Genomic DNA, 20,491 nt, shown 5'->3' with positions numbered 1-20,491 from the left:
GCGTGCAGGAGGGGCAGAGAGAGAGGGAGAGAGAGAGAATCCCAAGCATGCTCTGCATTGTCAGCACAGAGCCCAATGCAGGGCTGGAACTCATGAACCGTGAGATCATGACCTGAGATGAAACCAAGAATCAGATGCTTAACCACCTGAGCCACCCAGGCGCCCCTGGATTTACCACATTGTGTTTACCCATTCATCTATTGGTGGACATTTGGTAGTGTGAATAATGCTGCTCTGAACATGTGTGCACATGTACTTGTTTGAATCCTTGTTTTCAATTCCTAGGAAGGGGATTTCTGGACCACATGGCAAGTCTATGGTTAACTCTTTAAGGAAGTTCGCGGGTACCTTTTCCGCGGGTACAAAGGCACTTTGTGGGCACAATGGCTTTGCCCATGAGACAGTCTTCGGGCTTCCATCCACCCAGCCCTTGCCAGCTGCCCAGCCTGGGGCTAGGGTCTCCATAGATGTGACTTGCTTCCGCCCTCACAGCCACAGAGAAAAGGGCTCAGAGAGGCACAGTGATCCCTTAGTAACACAGCAATAAGTAGGGGTCACAAGTGCCCAAGTCCCAAATTGGTGTCCTGGACCACTGTGCCATCAGGTGGGATTGTCAGACGTGGTTTTTAGACAGCAAGGCTTTCTGCTGTAACACCTACCCTAAGACCAACTTGAAAATCTGGGCCTTTTCTTGCTCCTTCCCTGTCCTGACTGTACCCTCGTCCTCACTAGCTCTGGGGGCTGGAGGCCAAAGGAGGGCTCCCTTCAAGCAGGATGTGGCCATGTGACCCCCATCTGTCATCCATCATCTGTCATCTGTCAGCCCTTGGGAGCTGCAGGCAAGAACAGAAAACTAGGGCGATCAATACAGCTGTTCTTTAGCCTGTTTGCTTGTGCTGTACTGGACAGTGCGTGGCTGGGCACCTCCTCCAGACCGCCAGCCCCAGGCCCAGAGTGGGGAGCAGCGACCTCTGTGGGACTTCCTTGGCCAAGGTTTCCCAATGAGTGAGTGTGTGGGCCTTCCCTCCCAGGCCCCCCTCAACTTAACTCCACCTGCTTTCTGCAGAATCAATTATTGATGAGGCCCCTACAGCTAGGGAGTCCCAGGGGGGGTCTCCTGGCTGTCATTTCCAGCTTTCACAGAGACAAGATGAGCTTGTTCCTGAAAGCATGGCCTGTGAGATGATCTAGGCTGTGGCTACCAGTGGTCGGAGGCCCAGAGCACCCTCAGGCCAGGGGGTGCCACCCACCTGTGGGGCACAAGGGAGCCCTGGGGCTGCTTTGTTTCCCAGACCACCCACCATGTGTTCCTGAACAGAGTAGGGAGTAAGCAGAGCGAAGGGCCTGTAGACAGCAGGCTGGGGTGCAGGCTCAGACAGGTGGCTGGCTGGTGGTCCTGAATGCTGGGGAGGCGTCTGGATGTGGGGGTGGAGGCCAGGAAGGATCTGGGCTGCCTGGAAAGAGGCGGAGGCGGTGTGACAGCCACATTTCCCGTCTGCCGATCAACTTCCCTCAGGGGAAGGCCCGACATATGGGAGGTGACATTGGGAGCCACAGCAGATGGCAGAGGAGCCCAGGAGCTGCTGGGAGGGGGTCTCATATCAGGGCAGCGCCTGAAGTCCTGGGCTTCTTGGGCAACGGTGTACCCAGGGCCCCCCCCCCCAATCTTCAGGAGCCCTTTCTCCCCCAGAAGAGGAGAGGAGGGTCCTCCCTAAGCTGCATGCTGCTTCTTCTGAAAGCTCCCCCCACCCCATGCCTTCTCTCGGTCCCTGCCCTGGGCTTCCTTGGTCGCCGTGTCCCCCTGTAGACTCTGAACTCCTTGTGAACCTGGTCCTTTCCCAGGTACGTTAATTCTCATCTGTGCGAATGTATGAACGTAAGTGACCCTCTGTCCATGTCTGTGTCCCAGTTACCTAGATCTTAGGTAACCTGAGGTCTCCCTGCTTAGCATGCCCTGGGTCTCTCTGGAGAATGAGGTTCATTTGGGGGTGGCTCCCATCTCACCCCTCAGCTGAAGTGAGAGTTGAATGGATCTTCAGTCTTTCCCCACCCACTCTAGTGGCCCAAAGCAGGGCTAGGGGAAGAAAGAGGCCAGCAGGTGCCCAGGACACAAGATTAGGGAGGTTGGGAGCAAGTGCCCCACTCTGAGTCACTGGGGAGGCTTTGTCACGTCACATGGCTGCAGGGCTGGGGGAAGGCTGACCCAAACTGTGGAGGCTCAGGGAGCAGGGGGTGACAGAGGAAGGGATTGGTTAGCTCATTTCCTGGCTCTGCTGGGGACCCTGAGGAGGGCTGGGTGCAGTTGAGGACATGCGAATAAACCCCTTTTAGGGGTCACAACCCTGGGCAACAGGGCACTGGGACCACCTGACTGGGGGACCCATGTAAGGGACACAGCATCCCAAAACTGAGGCTGCTTGGCAGGGAAACGGGGCTGAGGGACAAGCCATTTCTGAACCACTTGTGTTGTCCTGTTTCTGCCCCAGAAATTACAGCCAAGTCTTGAGGTGTTTGAAGAGAATGTCTTTGTCAGCTTGTCAAGTGATTCTGACAGAGGAGACTCTGAATCAACCGGTGGGAAACAACCAAGCACACAGTGGACAGCATGGGGAAAGTTTAATAAAGGGCCACGTACAGAGAGTGGGCACACACAACATACTGTGGTTGGTTCTAGCTCAGGAGCTAGCAACAGGACACCTTTATTGTCGCCCCCCCCCAACCCTGGGGCCTGAAGGGGTGAGGGGAGGGAGCCATTGGAGAGCGCCAGCCCACTGTGACCGGCCTCCTCCGTCCCGTGACACTTTCTGTTGTGTGCCACAGCCCTGGTCCTAATGTGACCTGCCTGCCCCCCAAGATTGTGTCTAGTGGATCAAGCTGGGGACCCACGCCACAGAAGGGCCAGCAAGTCCTCTTTGGGAATCCTGAGTGTGTGAAGCTACATCTATAAGATGGTCACTGAAGCACCTTCGGTAAAAGCTAAAACATGGACACAAACCAAATGTCTCCCTCAGGGGACAGGGCACTTGGGACTCTGGTCCATCACGGGAAGGAAAACGGCAGCTGTTAAAGAACAAGTAGGTTCGGTGTGTGGAGAGGGCTCCTGCAGGTTGACAAGAATGCAGGCTGCCAGGCAGCATGTGTGGTGGAAGCTCATTCTGGTTAAACAAACAAGCCCACAACCATGGTTGTGCTGCCCAGGAATAGTCTGGGAGGATTCCCACAGCCATTAACAATGCTTACTTCCAGGGACAGGAGGGGGACTTTTAGTCTATATACAAAGCTTTGTAGTGTCTTGTTTTGGCTTATCACAAGTGTGTACATAATTCCTTTGTGTGATTTATATAAAGAAGTATTTTATAGCTATAAAAAAAAGACAGCTAAAATGTGAAGGGAGAATGAACAGAAAAAAGATGCCAGGTTCTTCCCCAACCAGCATTTGGCAGTTGCTATCAGCCGATGAACGCCACTGGGCACTTGCAGTGTGCCAGGCACTGTATGGGGTACTGTTTGGGGCACTGACCAGAACAGCTGTTTGCAAAATGCTCACCTGAGAAGCAGGTAGGAAGTGCCCAGATGTACCCACCTGCTTGTGGCACGGGGTGGGCAGGGATGAGCAGGCACCCACCCAGGGCCGCGGAGTGTGGGGTGGGTGGGGGTAGTCAATAGCTCCCACAGAAGAGTAAGATGAGGGTATAGAGAGAGCGGGCACTCTGGGAAGGAGCTGGGGAAGGGGTGCCTGGGTTGTTCCTTCTGGTTCTGGATGTGCAGGACAGGGTGGTGTAGGTGAGGAGCCTGCTAGACTCTGGAGGGCCTCTGATATCCTCGAAAGATACGTGGATGCCACCACAAAGGTCCTGAGAGGCACACACCCAGCATTTTCTTGTTTTCCAGGCCCTTCCTGTGTAGGCCGGAGGGAGAGAGGGATGGCAGGGCAACCGTGGACACCAGCTCAGCAGTGTCTGGGTGACCATTGCTGGTAACAGCAGGGCAGTGCCATGCACATTGGATGTAGTAGGAATTTACCTCAGGGGCAGCTGGGAAGCCTTCTTCCCATAGCACAGCTAGGGAAACTCATTGTCCAGGTGGGCCAGAGGGGCATGAATAGCCTATTCTGCACATTCTCACCCACTGACCAATAGGACAGGATCCCAGGGATCAAAGGCGAGCCAAAGATGACCCCTTGGCCAAAAGGGGCCTGAGAGACCATCTTGTCCATTCTCCTCCAGAGGGGCAAGGCTGCTGAGGGATCCCATAAGTCTGTGGCAGAGGGACAGTGGACGATGAAGCCTGGGGCTCCGAGGCCCAGAACTTCAAGTCCTGTTGAGAACAGAAAAGTCCCAAGCAGGGATGACAGGTGGATTTTCCCTCATATGCTGACTTTGACAAGTCCTGCTTGCCTGGACCACTTAGATGAGAAGGATTCTGAGGCCAACCCAGGAAAGCTGGGAGAGTGCCTACATGGGCAGCTGATGTGTGCCGAGGGTAAGAGATAGTGGGGCACAAGTGTCTCATATCTGTAGTCCTGAGGCCTCTCAAGGCCAGGTGAATCTATAGGAGGGACTGGCCTTCCAGATGATCACCACAGTATACCCACAGCTGGGCAGTGAGAGGCTCCTGGGCAGCCAGAGCAGGTCTTTCCTGGCTCCTGACCTGCTAACGACAAGTGGCTGAGCTCTGGGGCTCAGCATGGTGCATGGGCAGACACGGATGGCTTCCTATCACCCCTCCACGGTCATGGAAGGCACTGTCCATGCATGTGCAGGGAGTAGAGGCTTCGGATGCAGGCCCCAGCTAACAGCAACCCAGGCTGGAGGATGTCTTGCTCTCCTGGGTCTCGGGTGGACTCCCCTCCATTCCTGTAAGGTTGGAAAAAGTCACATGGCCTCAACTAAGCACCTGTAGCTGACACTGGGCAGCCTCCCTCCCCTGCCACTGGTACCCTCTGGTGACTCCACCGGTCCCAGCTGAGCTTGACCTCCTGAGCCTCTCAATCAAGGCCCTGATTACCTGGCACAGGCTGAGAGGCCTAGGATGTATTCTAGGTGGCGGAACAGCATGGGCAGAGACACAGACTAGAAGAGCCAAAGCCCGGACACATCCATGCAGCCAGGGATGCCCAGCCTGGCTCATGAGGAAGCTGCTGGAAGGGCAAGGAGAGCCAGGGAGGGAGTCTGAGCTGGCAGGCAGGGTCAGGGAGGCTGTGGGCCTGAGGTCCGAGTAATGGCAAAAAGGATAGCCCAGAGAGGACAGCACAGGGGGACGAGTTAAGGGAATGGGCTCTTGGGACAGGGGGATGGTGGACATAGATTTTAGGCTGCAAGCCTGCTCCCCAGTCCCCACCCTGCTGTCTGTACGCACGGATGAGGTCTCCGTCGCCGACCTGGAGCTGGGCACTACTCCTCCTCTCCAAGTCCTGCAGAACCGACTGCTCGAATGCCAGGGCAGCTACGCGGCTGAAGAACGCCTTCACATTCTCCCCTGTGGGCCCAAGAGATAGCCCTGACCCTGTCGCCTCTCCCCTCACCCACAGACGAATTTGTGAGCCAACAGGTGCGGGAGCCAGGGTGGCCCGCCTGTGGGGCTTCCTGAGGCGGCACAGTGCAAGGGATGGGGCGGGCTGGCCCGGCCTCCCACCTCAGGGGGCTCTGGGGCCCCCTGCCCTGGCAGCTCCCTCAAATCTGAGGCTTGGTTTCCCAGCATCTACTCTTCCAACTATTCGCCACTGAACATCTCCTGTGGGCCAGGCACTGGGATGTGTGGAGATCAGAGGGTGTCTGCTCTCTTGTCACTTTTGAGCACCTATCCAGTGAGCAGTTGTGAAGATTAATGTTCTGTCAACTTCCACATGGAGACTTTGTGTATCCTCCTCCAGGTGGAGGAGAGCACCCACCTGGGCACAGGGCTAGATTCCAACTCCTGACATGCACATGACCCTTGTGCAGCTAACAACCTATACAACTGCTCAGGGCAATCCTGCTTGGCCCATAGGAGAATTCTCAACGAATGTGCTGTTACTCTAAGAGGGTGGGTTCTCATAGGCACAGTGGATGTTGTCAGGAAGGGGCAGAGGGAACTGGGCATGGCCATTGCCACACTCTTATCTGTGTCAGGCTGGAAGTTGTGCTTCCACCCGTGGTGCCTATCCCACCATTACCTCACCAAGTCCCTGGCCAGATGTTTATCGCAGCCCCTCACCCAGGGCAAGGACTACAAGGCATAATGCCTGAGTCCCCAGAGCCACTGGGGCCTTCTATGAGCTATGCAATAACTGCATGTTATTTCATTTCATCCCTGGCAACAACCTGTGTTTTTAAAGTGTGTCCTTTGCTTCTCTGCATTTTCTAACTTTTCCACCATGAATACACATGGCTTTTATAATTTAAGACATGTTTTTTTGTTTAATATATGAAATTTATTGTCAAATTGGTTTCCATAAAAGACAACATGTTTTTACAGTAAAAACAAGATGAGATAGAAAGCATCACCCATTTCTCAGATGAGGACACTGAGGCTGAGAGATGTTAGGCATCTTGCCAGGGCTGAAGTAAACAGTGGCTCATGGGTGAAGGTGGCACAGGGACCGAGGGCTCACTGTGGCTGGGGCCCAGTGTGGCTGGAGGACAGATGGGTGGGATGTGGATGAGGGCCAGGGGGCCATGAGCAGTGTTGCAGTGTCTTTCACGATGACACCCGGGGAAGGGGTGGGAGCCCCCAGTTACTGGACCCTTCTATGTGCCAGGAGGTACCTCTTACCCGGCTACCTCAGGTGGGGGGTGGGCAGAATGGTGCAGTGGTTACAGGTGAGGGCTATATTCCAATCCCAGCCCTGCCACTTCCTCCCTATGATGCTGGACATGACCCACAGGGATAAAATGGATCTGACTCAAGGAGGGAGGGGGCTGCATTACAGAACACAAGCATAGGGCCAGGTGTCGCTATTCCTGTTGCCCATGGGGGAGGGCTCCTAGTGTGCCTTTAGGGATGGGAGACTCCTCTCAAGCAATGGAAGGCCCTGCATCGTCACCAGCACAGCTGGCTGTGACTCAAGGATTCCACAGAGACACAGAAGGAAGCTCTGCACGCACTGTGGCAACTCACCTGTCTTAGCTGACACCGACCAGTACTCCGCCCGCATCTCGCTGGCCAGGCGCACAGCCTCCACTTCTGCCTGCTCACATGCAGCCCCTGACTGGGAGAAGCAGCCCTCCTGACCCAGCTTTCCAGGCCCTCCCTGTGGGGAGGCACTTCCTACTGGGCCTCCTCCCTCCCCATGTCACCCTGGGATGGGCAGCCTCAGTGCACGGGTGGGGGTACACATCCCCAGGGGTGAGACCCCAGTGATCCCTCAGACAAGACAAAACAGGAACAGGGAACTCAGGTGCCCCTAACTTTCCGCTCCTGGCCTCCAAATCCCCATCTAGGCATGTCAGCACCACCCTCCATTCTCCAAGCTTAGGCTGAAAGTGGATGCATTTTCCCGGGCGCCATCCTAAGCCTCTAGCTCTGGCGTGCTCACCAGAAGGTCCTTCTTGGTTCCCACGAGGAACACGAAGCAGGAGCCCGGCTCGTTCTCCCTTAGCGCATCCTCCAGCCACTGCCTGGAATGCACAGAAGGAAGACAGGCTGAGGAGGACATCCGTCTCCCTAGAGACGTCTGAAGAAGACCAGGGAATGGAGGGTACAGACCTGGGTCCACCCCAGAGCTGGGAGCATTGAGCCTCCAGTTGCAGGGAGGGCACCTAGACCCAGCTGGCTGAGTGGGGCGCTGGTCCTGCCACCAGCTGGACTGAAGGTGGGTGGGGATGCAAAAGCACTTGTCAGGGGAGGTGAAGACCCTGCCCTGGCAGCGCCCTCACCCTGTGTCAGCTTGGGTGAGTGCTGTCCTTTCATCAACTTAAACAATCACCCCAGCCTCCCTCACGGGGTTTGGGAGAAGCTGGATACGAATGCCCCAAGCCCAAGTGAGGTGAAAGGACTTTGGTCAATTCCCAATTCCCAGCAGAAGCAGATGGCCTCCCAGAATTGGTCATGTTACCAGGTCTCCTGACTGATCTCTACCCAAGACAGCAAATACTATCCCTTCAGACAGGACTGGATATACGTCATTTGTAGGACCCAGGGCAAAGTGAAAATGTGAGGCCCCTCCTCCAGCAATTATTAAAGCTTTCAAGATGGTGACAGCAGAGCATTAAAGCAAATGCAGGCTCAGGGCGCCTGGTGGGGCTCAGTCAATTAAACGTCCGACTTCAGCTCAGGTCATGCTTTCATGGTTTGTGAGTTCGAGCCCGCATCAGGCTCCCTGCTGTCAGTGCAGAGCCCACTCCAGAAACTCTGTCTCCCTCTCTCTCTGCCCTTCCTCCATGCACACTCTCAAAATAAATAAGCATTAAAAAAAAAAAAAAAAAAAAAGAAAAGCAAAGGCAGGACCTTGTGAGTGCTGGCCCCAGTATGACTGGGCTGCCCGTGTATCCTGAACTGGCCCTGCCTTCAGCAGATGGATGCAAATTTTAAAGGATAATTTGGCAAATTGGACAGTAAGTGGCCTGTGGGCAGTCAGTTCTGACAAGTGAGCCTGGTCATGTGCACCCACCAATGGGGGCCCAGCTCGTGGGTGTTCCCAAACCCAAGAGGACCACAGGGGCCACAGAGTCCCAGACTTGCCTGGTATGCTCCAGAGTCTGCACATCAGTGAGGTCAAAGGCTGTGATGATCACTGTACACACAGGGAGAAGCCAAGAGCAGGTCAGCAACAGGTGAGGCCAACATGGTGTGACCAGGAAGGGCTCCCCTCATGCAGCTCCCTGCTCCCCAGGAGAAACCCAGAGAGGAGCCTGGCTCCCACACAACTGCCAGAGTGGCCCCCCAGGCAGTCGGCTCTGGTCCCCACTGTGGGGGCTGGGGAAGAGACACTCCATAGCTGCCCCTTGGGACCTACCTACCCACCACCCTTTCCAACCCATATCCAGAGGTCCAGCCCCAGGGGTTATCCAGGGAGGCAAGATGAGCTCATGGGCTCCTGTGTTCAAACTTCTCTTCTGCCACTTACAGCTGAGGGAGCTCAGATGAGGGTTTTAACTGCTGAGAGCCTCAGTTTCCCCATCTGTGAAGTGGTGAGAATGATATCTCAGGCTCTCAGGGTTGCCGTGAGGATTAAGCAAGAACAGCTATTTTACAAGCTCTTGATCTAGGGCCTGATGCAGGGATTTTGACCAATGGCAGCTATGGCTATGAGGACAATTAGCAACAACCAGCTTTAGGAAAACAATTTCTGAGGAGCAAGGTAGACAGAAAATTGGGAGATGCAGCCGCTGCCCCCTAGGTGCCTCTCCTCAATGGCTCCGCCCTGGACCCGTTTTGTCCAGGGTCTCCAGGAGCCCGTTGGGAGTCCTGAGGGAAGCCCCATGTGGAGGACATTCCAGAGTGGCCCTGGGGAAGTGAGCGGGGCTGGGCAGAACCTTCCTCTGCACCTTGGCTGAAGGTTGTAGGAGGCCGCCTGAGGCAGAAAAGAATGGAAATGAAGGAGGACACTGAGGACCTTGATGGTGGTGGGCCAGGGTGCAGTTCCCAGGGGTGTCCCGGTGCCTCACACCTCATCCTCAGGGCGTGTCATGCCCCTGAGAAGACGTGCCAGTGCAGGAACTCCAACCCACAGCCAAAGTGCTCATGGTTTGTTTCCTGTTTTTGCTTTTCTCAAATCTCAAATGGAAACTTGTAATTTCTTTACACCAGTACTGAGTAGACATAACTGTGCCTCAAAACTTGAGCCTGGTTCTGGAGCCTGTGAGCGGTTCTCATGTCTCCATTGAAACCCCTTCTTCCTGGGAAGCTGGGGTTGGAGTGGGGAGCTTATGCTGCTGCCTACTGCCTGGGAGGCCTGCCCAGTGCCTGGGCCACCCCCCACTACCCCCCATCCGCAGGTGCAGTCCTCCTGTGGCCCTGCCACTCCTCCCCTCCAGCCTAGCCTCCCTGCACCTCCTCCAGGAGACGACTATGCTCTTCTTTTCTTTTTAGGGGGTTTCTAGACATGCATCTGCTTCTCTGAGCATCCTTCTGAGCTAAAACTGTGGCTGAGACTCACAGGGAGCAGCCACCAGCACAGGGTCCCTGAAGGATGTGACTGCGGAGGCCAACCACAGGCCGGGCTGGCTGGAAGGCAGTTTCTTCATCCCAGAGGACTGGCCAGGAATTTTCTCAGTGGTCCTCGGAGGACAGATTTGGTGTCTGTGTGGAGGACCTGGACTTCTTGTTATAAGCCCAGTGGGAGCCTCCTGCTGTACGTGGTTGAGGGCCCCACCATTGTCATCACCCAGATGCTCACCCTGGGCACCCCGGTAGTAGGCAGATGCAATGCACTTGAACTTCTCCTGCCCTGCTGTGTCCCAGCTGTGTGGTGGCAGAGACAGAAAGGGAAACAAAGAGGTGGCAGATTAAGCAATTGCAGTGGTCTGAGCCAGCAGGCTAGTGGGGCTGTGGGTGGGCAGGCCTGAGGGCCCGTCCCAGCTACCAGCCAGTAGTCCCCGCCCACCAATTCCTCATGATCTCTTCCTAAGGTGCCCCATGGGGGAGCTTCCTGGCTGGATTCACCATGCCAGTGGAGGAGGGGGCATGGCCCAAGTAGTTCTACTGCCTGGATAAATGGAGTTGTAGCTTAGTCCCTTTGGACGATGCCATTAAAAAAGAGAGTGTGTTCCCTGATATGCTTGCTCTGAAGATGTGGAAATCCACCTGCAGGGGAGGCCCTGTGAATGGGAATGGGGCTCCAGGCTAGGCTGCCAGCTATGGATCTGCCCTTGCTCATGTGTGGCTGGGCCATGGCTTCAACATTCTGTACTGCAGCAGAGGGGATGCTCAGGTTTCTGGGTGGGGGGGTGGGAGTATATAACAGGGACATGGTTTGCATCTCCTGGGTGACTCTGAGCTCTGGCTCTCTGGAGGGGCACAGCCCTGACTTTATGGAAAAGAATGCCACAATTGATTAATGATGTCTGCCATGAGCACACTATAGGAGAGGGGGACACCCATGCTGAGATCTACTTGCTCTGGTTTAGAACCAGGCAGGTGATCAATATGCAGGCCTAAGCCTGAAAATCCACTCCCTTTTAAAAATAATAGATCGGGGTGCCTGGGTGGCTCAGTCGGTTGAGCATCTGACTTCGGCTCGGGTCATGATCTCACAGTTCGTGGGTTCAAGCCCTGCACTAGGCTCTGTGCTGACAGCTCAGAGCCTGAAGCCTGCTTTGGATTCTGTGTGTGTGTGTGTCCCTGTCTGCCCCTCTCCTGCTCATGCTCTCACTCTGTCTCTCAAAAATAAATAAATGTTAAAAAAATAAAATAAATAAATAGATCAGAATTTAACTCTTCAGCGAATGGAAAAGTAGACAAGCCATGAATAAGACCTCAAAAGTCTGAAATGTTTTCATGTGATTCAGCATGACGCAGAACATTTTGACTCTATTCTTTCATTAATTCATTCATATTGTCTTTCTTTTTTTTTTTTTTTTAATTTTTTTTTTTTTTAACGTTTATTTATTTTTGAGACAGAGAGAGACACAGCATGAACGGGGGAGGGGCAGAGAGAGAGGGAGACACAGAATCGGAAGCAAGCTCCAGGCTCTGAGCCATCAGCCCAGAGCCCGACGCGGGGCTCGAACTCACGGACTGCGAGATCGTGACCTGAGCTGAAGTCGGACGCTTAACCGACTGAGCCACCCAGGCGCCCCGTCATTCATATTGTCTTTCATTTCTGAAGATGACTCTGGATGGGAAGCTGGAGGGTGGCCTGGAGGTGGGGCCAGATGGATAGCTAGCAGTGGCCTCAATGTAGGACAATAAGAAGCCAAGCCAGGACAGTATCTGTTCTAGTTAGATGTGGCCAGTGGCCACAACGGGGAGCCCAGCACAGGCCATTCTCTGCACAGCTCCACCTAGGCTGCCCCATCAGCTCTGTGCTCCTCAGCTCTCCTGGCACCAGAGCCCCTTGATCCCCCAGCCCTGCATTTTCACAGCCTCTTCTGCTCTGGTCTGGCCCTGTACTCTCCCTTGTGCAAGATTCAGCAGTGCCACCTGTATCACTAGGACTGCACTGGGGCTGTCCTCAGGGAAGCAGACATTATCATGATAGAGTTAGGAGCTGAGGTCTATGGGAGGGTGACCTCCATCTTGATGACCATAGATTCCCCGGCTAAGCCCAAGCAGGGCATAGAGGATGGAGAAATGAAACCAGAGGAGCAGGGGTGAACCCCAGGGAGAGAGAAAAGAGAAGGGGACCAGGACAGAGGCAGTAGGCAAGAGGAGGTATAGGAGCAGCTGGGCAGAGAGCATAGAATGTGCCATGCAGGGCAGCTTGGAAGCGGGGAGGAAGCCACACAGGAGAGGGTAGGGCTGGTGACACAGAGAGGCCTGCAGTATCCTCCAGGTGCCAGAGGAGAAGGAAGGTAAGGTCCAGAGCTCTAGTGGGAAAGTGTGAGGCTGGGGAAAAGACTCTGGGCTGTTCTGAGGGAAACTGGAGGGAGAGGCTGAAGCCAGTGGGTCACTGACAGGCAGAGACATGGGGTCTGGCAGGGAAGCAGACAGACAGAGGGAGATGGAGCAGAGCGAGGGCAGGGGGTGGGGGTGGGGGTGGTACATCAGGCCTGAGGAAGGCACATGGACTAGGTGCCTTTTGGCTCCATTTTCCAGATGAGAACAGATGCTCACAGGCCTGAGATGACTGGGATCACCAGGGGCCAGGCTGACCTGGACCCGGAGCCAGAACCTGAGGGGTGGGCATTAAGAGAGAATGAGGGTGAGTAGGCTCATTGGTCTGTGAGGCCTTTCCCAGGTCTGATGACCAATGTGAGACACCCATGGGGACTGAGGGAGTATACAGGGCCTCGGGGAACTGGAGAAGTCCAGTTTCACATAACTGTTCCTGTTTGTCCAGACAGGTCCTCACTGGGCACCACAGGGCACAGTCAACAAGGAGCTTACCAAGGCTTTCCCCAAGGGTCTCCTCCGCAAAGCCCACCCATGAGCCACACAGGAAATGCTGTGACATGATGGCGACTTACATTTGGAGGCTATAGGGAATCCCAGCAATCTCAAAGCGCTCGATTTCAAAGTCTACCCCAATGGTGGCCTTGTAGTCACGGTCAAAAACATTCTTGCAAAACCTGCGGGAGTTGAGGGAGTCATCAGAGAGGCTGTGTGTGGAAGCTTTGCTCACGACAGCCAAAGTCTGCAGGCAATGAAAAATTCACCCTGTAGGGAATATAAGGAGATGATGGTTCACAGGGATAGACCCTAGATGGAATGAGCTGCCAACAAGAGCTTTGTGGGGGTGGAGCAGCAGCCTGGAAGGCAAACACTGCAGGTCAGGGCCAATGAGGTATGAGCCCGTGGTCCCAGGGTATGGTGTCATGAATGCCAGGCTCCTGGGATGCTGCGCCTTCCTCCTGACCTGCCACTCCCTGGTTCCCTGTACCCCCTCTGGAGACATGGTTCCCATCAGCCAAGCAGTTTGGACTACAACAAAGTTATATGGGCCTCCCAGGCAAAAGTGTGACAACCGGTGCTGGGAGGTGTGGCGGCAGGCATACCTGTGGATGAGGCTGGTCTTGCCCACGTAGAGATCGCCAACGACAACCACCTTGGAGAGTCTGAGCCTGTGAGGGATATGGGTGTGTTGCTCTCAAGCTTGGCCACAGAGCATCTTCACACATATGGGCCCTTCCTTCCCTGAGCTCCCCACTCATGAACCACCCCTCAATCCTTGACAGGGGACAGGCCACCTGCTGAGACACTCTGGGATGTCTAGCCCCATCCCTGGTATTCAAAGGGGAGGGCAGGAGGGTCTGCATTTGTTCTGGGGACTCTGCCGTTTCTGGGGCCATACCCTTGTGCCACTGGGCCAAGCTCTGTCATGAGGATAAGAATTGGGCATGATGAGAGGCTGAGTCTTGGGCTGACGGGGTGGAGGGAGGAGTCCTAGGTGGTGTGATTTATAAGCTGGGGGTGCAGTAAGGAACCAGGAGCCACTGATGCAGACATAACACCCATGTGCAGGGAATACAGGCATGGGGGAAGAGAGCCCCTGCGTGCTCATACCCCCCCTGGGGCTGCATGGGCTCTTGCTCTTTGCAAGCAGGTGCTCCCTGGCCAGGACACCATGGCCACCAACTGCCTTGGAGGTATCTGCAAGGTCCAGGCAGGCCCCAAGAGGTGAGGAGTGGACAGGAGTCGGACCAGGACACGGCACCAGGCTGTGGCTTGAGGCCAACCGGCTCTGAAGTTCTTGGGCTCCCCGGGGACCCTGCTCACTGAGAACAGCCACAGCCTCACCCTGTGTGTGTCCTGCACTCCCTGCGGCAGCATGCCTGGGACTCCTGGTGATACTTTAAGTTTCTGCAGCTCGCGCCACAGGAGCTCAATGGGGAAACATCTGACCAGGCACTCCCTCTGCCGGCAGACCGCGAGAAGGCACTTGTGTCACCTGGTGACCCGGTGTAGTTCCCCTGGTCATGTCCGAGAGTGCAGCAGCTGTGTCTTCTCTGCTCCCAGCTGGCTTCTAGTTCTGGAGCAGGGCGGCCCTGACTCCACTTCCCAGATGAAGGAGTAAAGGTACTGCTGAAGTACTGTGGGGGTACCCACTGTGCCTCAGTTTCTGCACGTCCCAGAGCTGTTGTTAAGGGTCAGAGCGGTCATCTGCGTGAAGCACCTTATAAGGTACCAGTATGTCCTAACTGGTGGCCAATGCTCTCAGCCCATGACCATGGCTGCTTTGGCTATTCTGACCTGAGCGCAGCCTCACCTTGTGCCACCTTGGGAGCCTCAGTGCTGGGTGTCCGCTGCCACCTCACTATACCGTGCGACACCTGTGAGCTCAGCGGACTGCCTGAGCAGACTGTGAGCTCCTCAGGAGGAGAGGCAGAAGCAGGCCCTGGTCCCTGTGTGCCAAGAGGAGTAACTGCTAACTCCCTGTGCTGGCAGAGCTGGCTGCTGCCAAGGCAGGAATGAGGCGGTGCCAGGCACTACAGGAATGAGGTGGTACCAGGTGCTGCCGAGGAGGGAACAGGACAGACACGGCCCATGCCCTCACAGGCTAGGTCTCGTGAGGAATCCAGATAGGCAAACTCGGAATTCTGTGAGCTAAGTCCTTGGGACCCAGAAGCACACAGGAGGGGCACCCCACCCAGCCCAGGCTGGGGAGCAGGGGTGATGGGGGACTCCCCTGACACTAGACTGTGAGCTGAAAGAGTAGGAAAGACATTCCAGACAGAGCAAGCAGACATACACGGAGAGAGACCTCAGGCTGAAAAGTCATGGCGTGACTTACTGAGAAAAGGGAAAGTCGTTCTCTATGGCAGAGGTGGGTCAAGCAAAGCCAGATCAAAATCCCCATCAGCTCCAGGCCTGTACTGGGCTGCACAGGTGTCATCTCTGTGTTTCATTTGTTCGTTCATACATTCATCCATGCATTCGTTCCTTCTTGCCACCTCCCCACACATCCTGCACCCCCTGGCATGTGGCGTCACTCACCCGACGGTCCCCGTGTTCCTGCTCTGGCAGGTGCTGCTGACCTGCCCGTGAAAGTGCTCCTTGAGCTGCAGGCAGGCGTCAGGGGTGTACCACTGGAGAAAGACAGACAAACAGGGGGGCACCGTACCCTGTGAAGCCACGGCTCCATCACCAAGCAGGGCAGCGAGGTGGTGACTTGTTTCCCAGCATTCTCTCCCGCCCCAGCCTTGAAGCTCCAGCTTCATTAGCTTTCTCTGATCCCTCTGTCACATCTGTCTTCTATCCCATCAGTGGCCCTGAGGCTCCAGGGTCTTGTGAGTCCTGAGGAGCAACAGCAGAGGCCAGGCCAGACCAAAGGACCCAGGTGGTGACTTGGAGAGCTGGGTCTAGCCTGGGGCAGCTGTGCCTTTGCTGTGGGCATGTGGCAGATCTCTGTCCTCTCGGGGCCCCTCAGGGTGAGATGAGGGGTGGGCTATGAGGGCCCTTTTAGCCTCCAAGGTCCTTCCATACTTTCTGCAGATCTTGGGTGCCATTTTTCTTTAAAAATATGCATATGTGCACATGGGAAATGTCCTGGAGGGCTCTTTTCATCTTCCACATTTCTTGGAAGGCAAAACTGGGCTATGGTTTAAGAGTACGATCTCTCTTAAACAGGAAGAGGAGGACCTGTGTCCACTCTTAGCTGCTGTGTGATCTCAGACAGCTGTCTAATGTCTCTGAACTTTAATTTCCCCATCTGTTAAGACTTCAGAAGCCTGAAGGCATAGAATGAAATCATGTTGTAAAGCCATCAGGGCAGACCCAGCCTGGCACATATTAAGTGCTCAGCAAATGTTCACAGCTATTAAGAGGTCATGACACATGTTGAGTGCACTTTTGTTTTATAATTGGAAAAGACGATATTAAACAAGCTGAAGGTGACTGTTATGTTTTACTCTCAGATTGGCGGAGGCTAAGGATAGAACATGGTAAGGACACGGGGAGAAGGGCATCGTTGGAAGCTGTTGGTGTTCTCTGCTATGATATGGTAGTAGTCCCCCGGGCCGCCCTCTGTGTCCTTCAGAGGGGCACTGCTTGGACCCACAGCTCCCCTATGGCAAGAGCTCCACCTCCTCCCTTAGCCCTAGTATTTCTTCTGCGTTCCCAGGCACTGAGATGGGCTCTTCCCTGGCCCATGTGCCCCCACAGCTCCATGTGGGACAGAGGAAGCAGGGACAGTGGAAGGAGCTTTACAAAAGGGTAAGTCACAACATCTCAGTAGGCCCGTTTCCTCATCGGTAAAGTGGGGATACTCATAACAGCAGCTCTTCATATGGTCGTTGAAGGATCAAAGGGGTAATGCAGGTGAACAGCTTAGCCCCGTGGCCCACATTCATGTGGAACAGTGTCAGCTACTTTAGGAGAAAGCTGGCTGCTTTTTCTTGTCGACTTCCATGTCGGCTTCAAAACAGGGGCCAGCCTGGCCAAAGTGGTCATTAGAGGAATCCCACCATTTTGGATGCACTGAAGAAATGTAATAAGGAAGACTGGGCAGGAAGCGTGGGCTGATTTTGGATACAGGGAAACTGAGGCACAGAGTAACAGGAGTTACTGACCATGAATTTCTCAGGTGTGAAATGGTGTGGCCCTGGGATACAAGATGAAATGCCACAGATGGGAGTGGGGAGAATATTACCCTCTGTGAAAACACGATGGATGCCCCAGGGTAGGGGAAGGTTGGAGCTCTGGAGTCAGACCCACATCAAGTCCTGGCTCTGCCACACCCAGCTGTGTGATGCCAGGCAGCTCTCCCTACTTCTCTGAACCTTGTTGGTCTTCTCTGTAAACGGGGTCCTCTGTCCCTGAACTGTTTTGTGCCCATCACACTTCCCTTCCTTTTGCCTCATGAAACATCTGTGTCCATCATCCCTGGTTACCACTGTCAAGCTTTCTAGGGAAGCAATTGCCTGGGCTTCTGTTGAGATGGAAAATTCTGGGGGAATTGTCCACAGATCTGAGGCACCACAGCTTTCTCTGTGGGTGTGTAGAGGAAGAAAAGGTGAGAAGATATGGTTGCAGACCCAAGTTACCCAAAGTCCTACAGCCATCTCCTTCCTCCTTAACAGTCTGGGCACAGAACTCAAGAAAAGAGGTCACTCTACAGAGAGGATTTTTCCCTCCATGCCTGTCCCAAGTCACATGGAGGCAACCACTGACAGCAGCATCTCATGTGTCCTTCCAGAGGTATTTTTGGCATGTACAAACACATACATTTGTTTTCTCCCCTCTCCTTTTTTCCACCCATGGAAGTACACTACACACTGTTCCCTTCCTTGCATTTTACTTAATTGACTTTAGCCATTACTGCACATCAGCTCCTGAAGGGAAGGAAGCCTCATTCTTCCTCACGTCTGTTATGAAGTAGCATTTTGCTGTTGAAGCAGCCCCCTCTGGAGGACATTTACATTGTGTCTGACCTGTTTTACAAATTGCTTCAATGCCTGGCCTTGAATGGCTGGATCAGAAGGCAGGGGCAGCACAAAGGTGGGAAATACTGTCTCACTGCCCTCTATAGGGGTTGTACTGATTTGCATCCCCTGATGCAATTAACACTGGATTTTAATACACATGGCAGAGAGCTGTGGGTTTTCAGCAGGAACCAAGTTGAATGGTAAAGAGGGACACCCCCGGATTTGGTTTCAGGAAACTAGAATACTATTTTGATAACAGTAGTAATAATGAGAAAGGCAGAAATACCCACAACGCGGGTAAGGGAGCTCCCATTTACCAAGAGCCAGGCACCCAGTGTGAGAGGAGTTATCCTTATGTATCAGCAGCTGAGAGGTTGAGTGACGTGCCCACAGTCACACAGTTAAATGACAGAGTCAGGATTCACACCCAGGACTGTCTGACAGCAAAGTCTGTGCCTTTAACCTCCATGCCACCCTGTCTCCTGGTGTCACCCTTAACTTGCTGGTCCACTTTGGGAGAGTCAACACCAAATCTCCCTGCTTCTCTAAACTCTGGTAAGTTCCCAGGGTCTGTTAGTGAGGGACTGATCTCCTAGGCTCCTGTGCTTTGTTTCCAGTGATGAATGCAGGTGGGGAAATGTGGATTTGGACATGAAACACACATAAAGGGCTGGCCTAATGACTCTCTACCTTAGGGAAGCTGGTGATGATGCGGTCCCGGCTCACAGGTGGCCCCAAAGGCGTCAGGGAGGACCTCATCCTTCCAGAATGTCCTGTGGACCCAACCAGGGGAGAGTTAGGGAGCTGTGCAAAACCCTGGGGACTCAGCCTCAAGTTTATGTTTAACTTCTCAGCAGCTTTAAACATTGATCCTGGCTTCCTTCTCAGTCAGGGATACTGGCCAGAGGTCATCTCTTTCCATCTGCAGACAGTATGGTTGGGGTGGGGGTGGAGAGGACCAGGCTTTCCTAGTCCTGCCTGGGAGTCAGGAAGACCTGGGTCTCCTTCTGCCAGGTATCCAACCAGGAGAGGCTGCTCTCTGAACTTATCACTGGGGTGCGAGTGAGGCATTGCACAAACGTTGAGCTGTGCATCATGGCCCAGGTGGAGGAAGTGGAATTGCGGTGGTGAGGGGTGGTCCCTTGCTCCTAGTCTCTAAGGGATTAAGGTTTGGGTGGTGGTGGGGGGCTTAGGTTACAGCCCACAGGCGTTTCCCTGTACCCCCTCACCATGCCCAGCACCTGGCCCCTCAGGCCTATTCAACAGTCCTGCATCTTCTGTCTTCCCCCTTTCCCCACGAGGGTGGCCTTGGCCGAGGCCTTAACCAGGCCTATCGTCCTCCCGGATCTAATCTGACTCTCCTTCAGGACCAACACGGGCCTGGCCCGAGGTGGGCGCTCAGGGAATGAGGCCCCGGGGCTGCAGGCCTCCGCTTTCAGGTTACCTCGGTGAGAGGTGGGCGGGGGCGCGGAGCCCTCCCAAATAGGGCCTCCGGGACAAGCCCATACGGGGGCGAACGAGGTTGGGGCAAGGGTATGGCGGACTCACCCACGGAGGTTGCGAAGGCTCCAGAAGCTTGGTGACCTGGTCAGGCTGGGCCCCGGGCAGCGATCACCATGACAACGAGCACCACGCGAGACCCGCCGGCTTCTGACGAATCCAGGGCGTCGGGGACGGGGTCTGGGCGGGGCTCACAGCGGAAAGAGTCCCACACGCAGATAGCGCAGTCGGTCACCGTAGCAACCGCAGCCTCTTGGGGAACGGCAGAACCCTCCAGGACACTGCACAGGCGCCTGCGATCACCTTGGTAACAAGGGCCGGAACTGGCAGGCAGGCTGTGGGAGGGGGGGCAGGGCGGGTCCAGGGGCGGGGCCGAGGCCCTAGGGGTGGGGCTGAGCGTGGAGAGACTCGCGCACCCGCCTCCGTGGGATAGGTGGTGGCTCAAAGGAACGGATAGAGATTATGTGAAGTATTTAAATATTTATTTTCAGAATATTAAATATGATTTTTTATGGTTGTCTAAATTTTTTATGTTTTTCTTTATATATTGGTATGAAGGGATCTCCAAGATCCCTTGACTTCTTGTTCTCACAACCCATATCTGACTTATCGGTACATCCAGTAGGTTCTACCCTGAAAATTTGTCCAGTATCCTCTTACTCTCTTCCACTTCCACTAGTATTGCCCATGTCCCAGCCATTATCTTCTCTCCCTGCAGCTGGTCGCCTTGCCTTCACCCTTGCCCCTGACCTATTCCCAGCTCAGCAACCCCAGGGATCCTCCGGTTAAAACAGATCAGATCATGGCAATCTTCCAATGCCTCCTCATCTCTTCAGAGTAATAAAGTCTTTACAATGGTCCAAGAGGCTTCACCTAATTTGCTCTGGCCTTATTTCCTCTCTTACCTTCTTCTTCTTCTTCTTCTTCTTCTTCTTCTTCTTCTTCAATTTATTTTATTTTAGGCACACCTGGGTGGCTCAGTCAGTTAAGCCACCGACTTCAGTTCAGGTCATGATCTCATGGTTCATGGGTTGGAGCCCCATGTG

The 20,491-nt window shown here is 54.5% G+C and overlaps 1 protein-coding gene across 5 annotated transcripts; it reads right to left on the bottom strand.

Annotated features, from left to right (window-relative positions):
• Positions 1-2,601: 2,601 nt before the first annotated feature.
• Positions 2,602-19,752, bottom strand: RAB36 (RAB36, member RAS oncogene family). Of its 5 annotated transcripts, none has more exons than XM_058690948.1 (11): positions 19,494-19,748; positions 18,636-18,718; positions 15,517-15,608; positions 13,578-13,643; positions 13,050-13,151; positions 10,319-10,383; positions 8,658-8,713; positions 7,517-7,594; positions 7,099-7,189; positions 5,341-5,478; positions 2,602-4,856 (listed from the first exon to the last, which is right to left on the bottom strand). In XM_058690948.1, the coding sequence occupies exons 2-11, from the start codon at positions 18,702-18,704 to the stop codon at positions 4,792-4,794; spliced, it is 822 nt and encodes a 273-aa protein (XP_058546931.1). In that variant the 5' UTR covers positions 18,705-18,718; positions 19,494-19,748; the 3' UTR covers positions 2,602-4,791. The 5 variants fall into 5 exon arrangements, with proteins under 5 accessions (XP_058546931.1, XP_058546930.1, XP_058546932.1 ...); XM_058690947.1 differs by having other exon boundaries at positions 5,381-5,478; XM_058690949.1 differs by having other exon boundaries at positions 5,359-5,478; positions 19,494-19,747.
• Between the last annotated feature and the right edge of the window lie 739 nt (positions 19,753-20,491).

This window comes from Neofelis nebulosa, chromosome 11, assembly GCF_028018385.1.
Source record: "Neofelis nebulosa isolate mNeoNeb1 chromosome 11, mNeoNeb1.pri, whole genome shotgun sequence".
Classification (NCBI taxonomy): domain Eukaryota; kingdom Metazoa; phylum Chordata; class Mammalia; order Carnivora; family Felidae; genus Neofelis; species Neofelis nebulosa.
The sequence above is the reverse complement of the archived record's forward strand: the minus strand, read 5'-3'. Positions and strand labels throughout refer to the sequence as shown.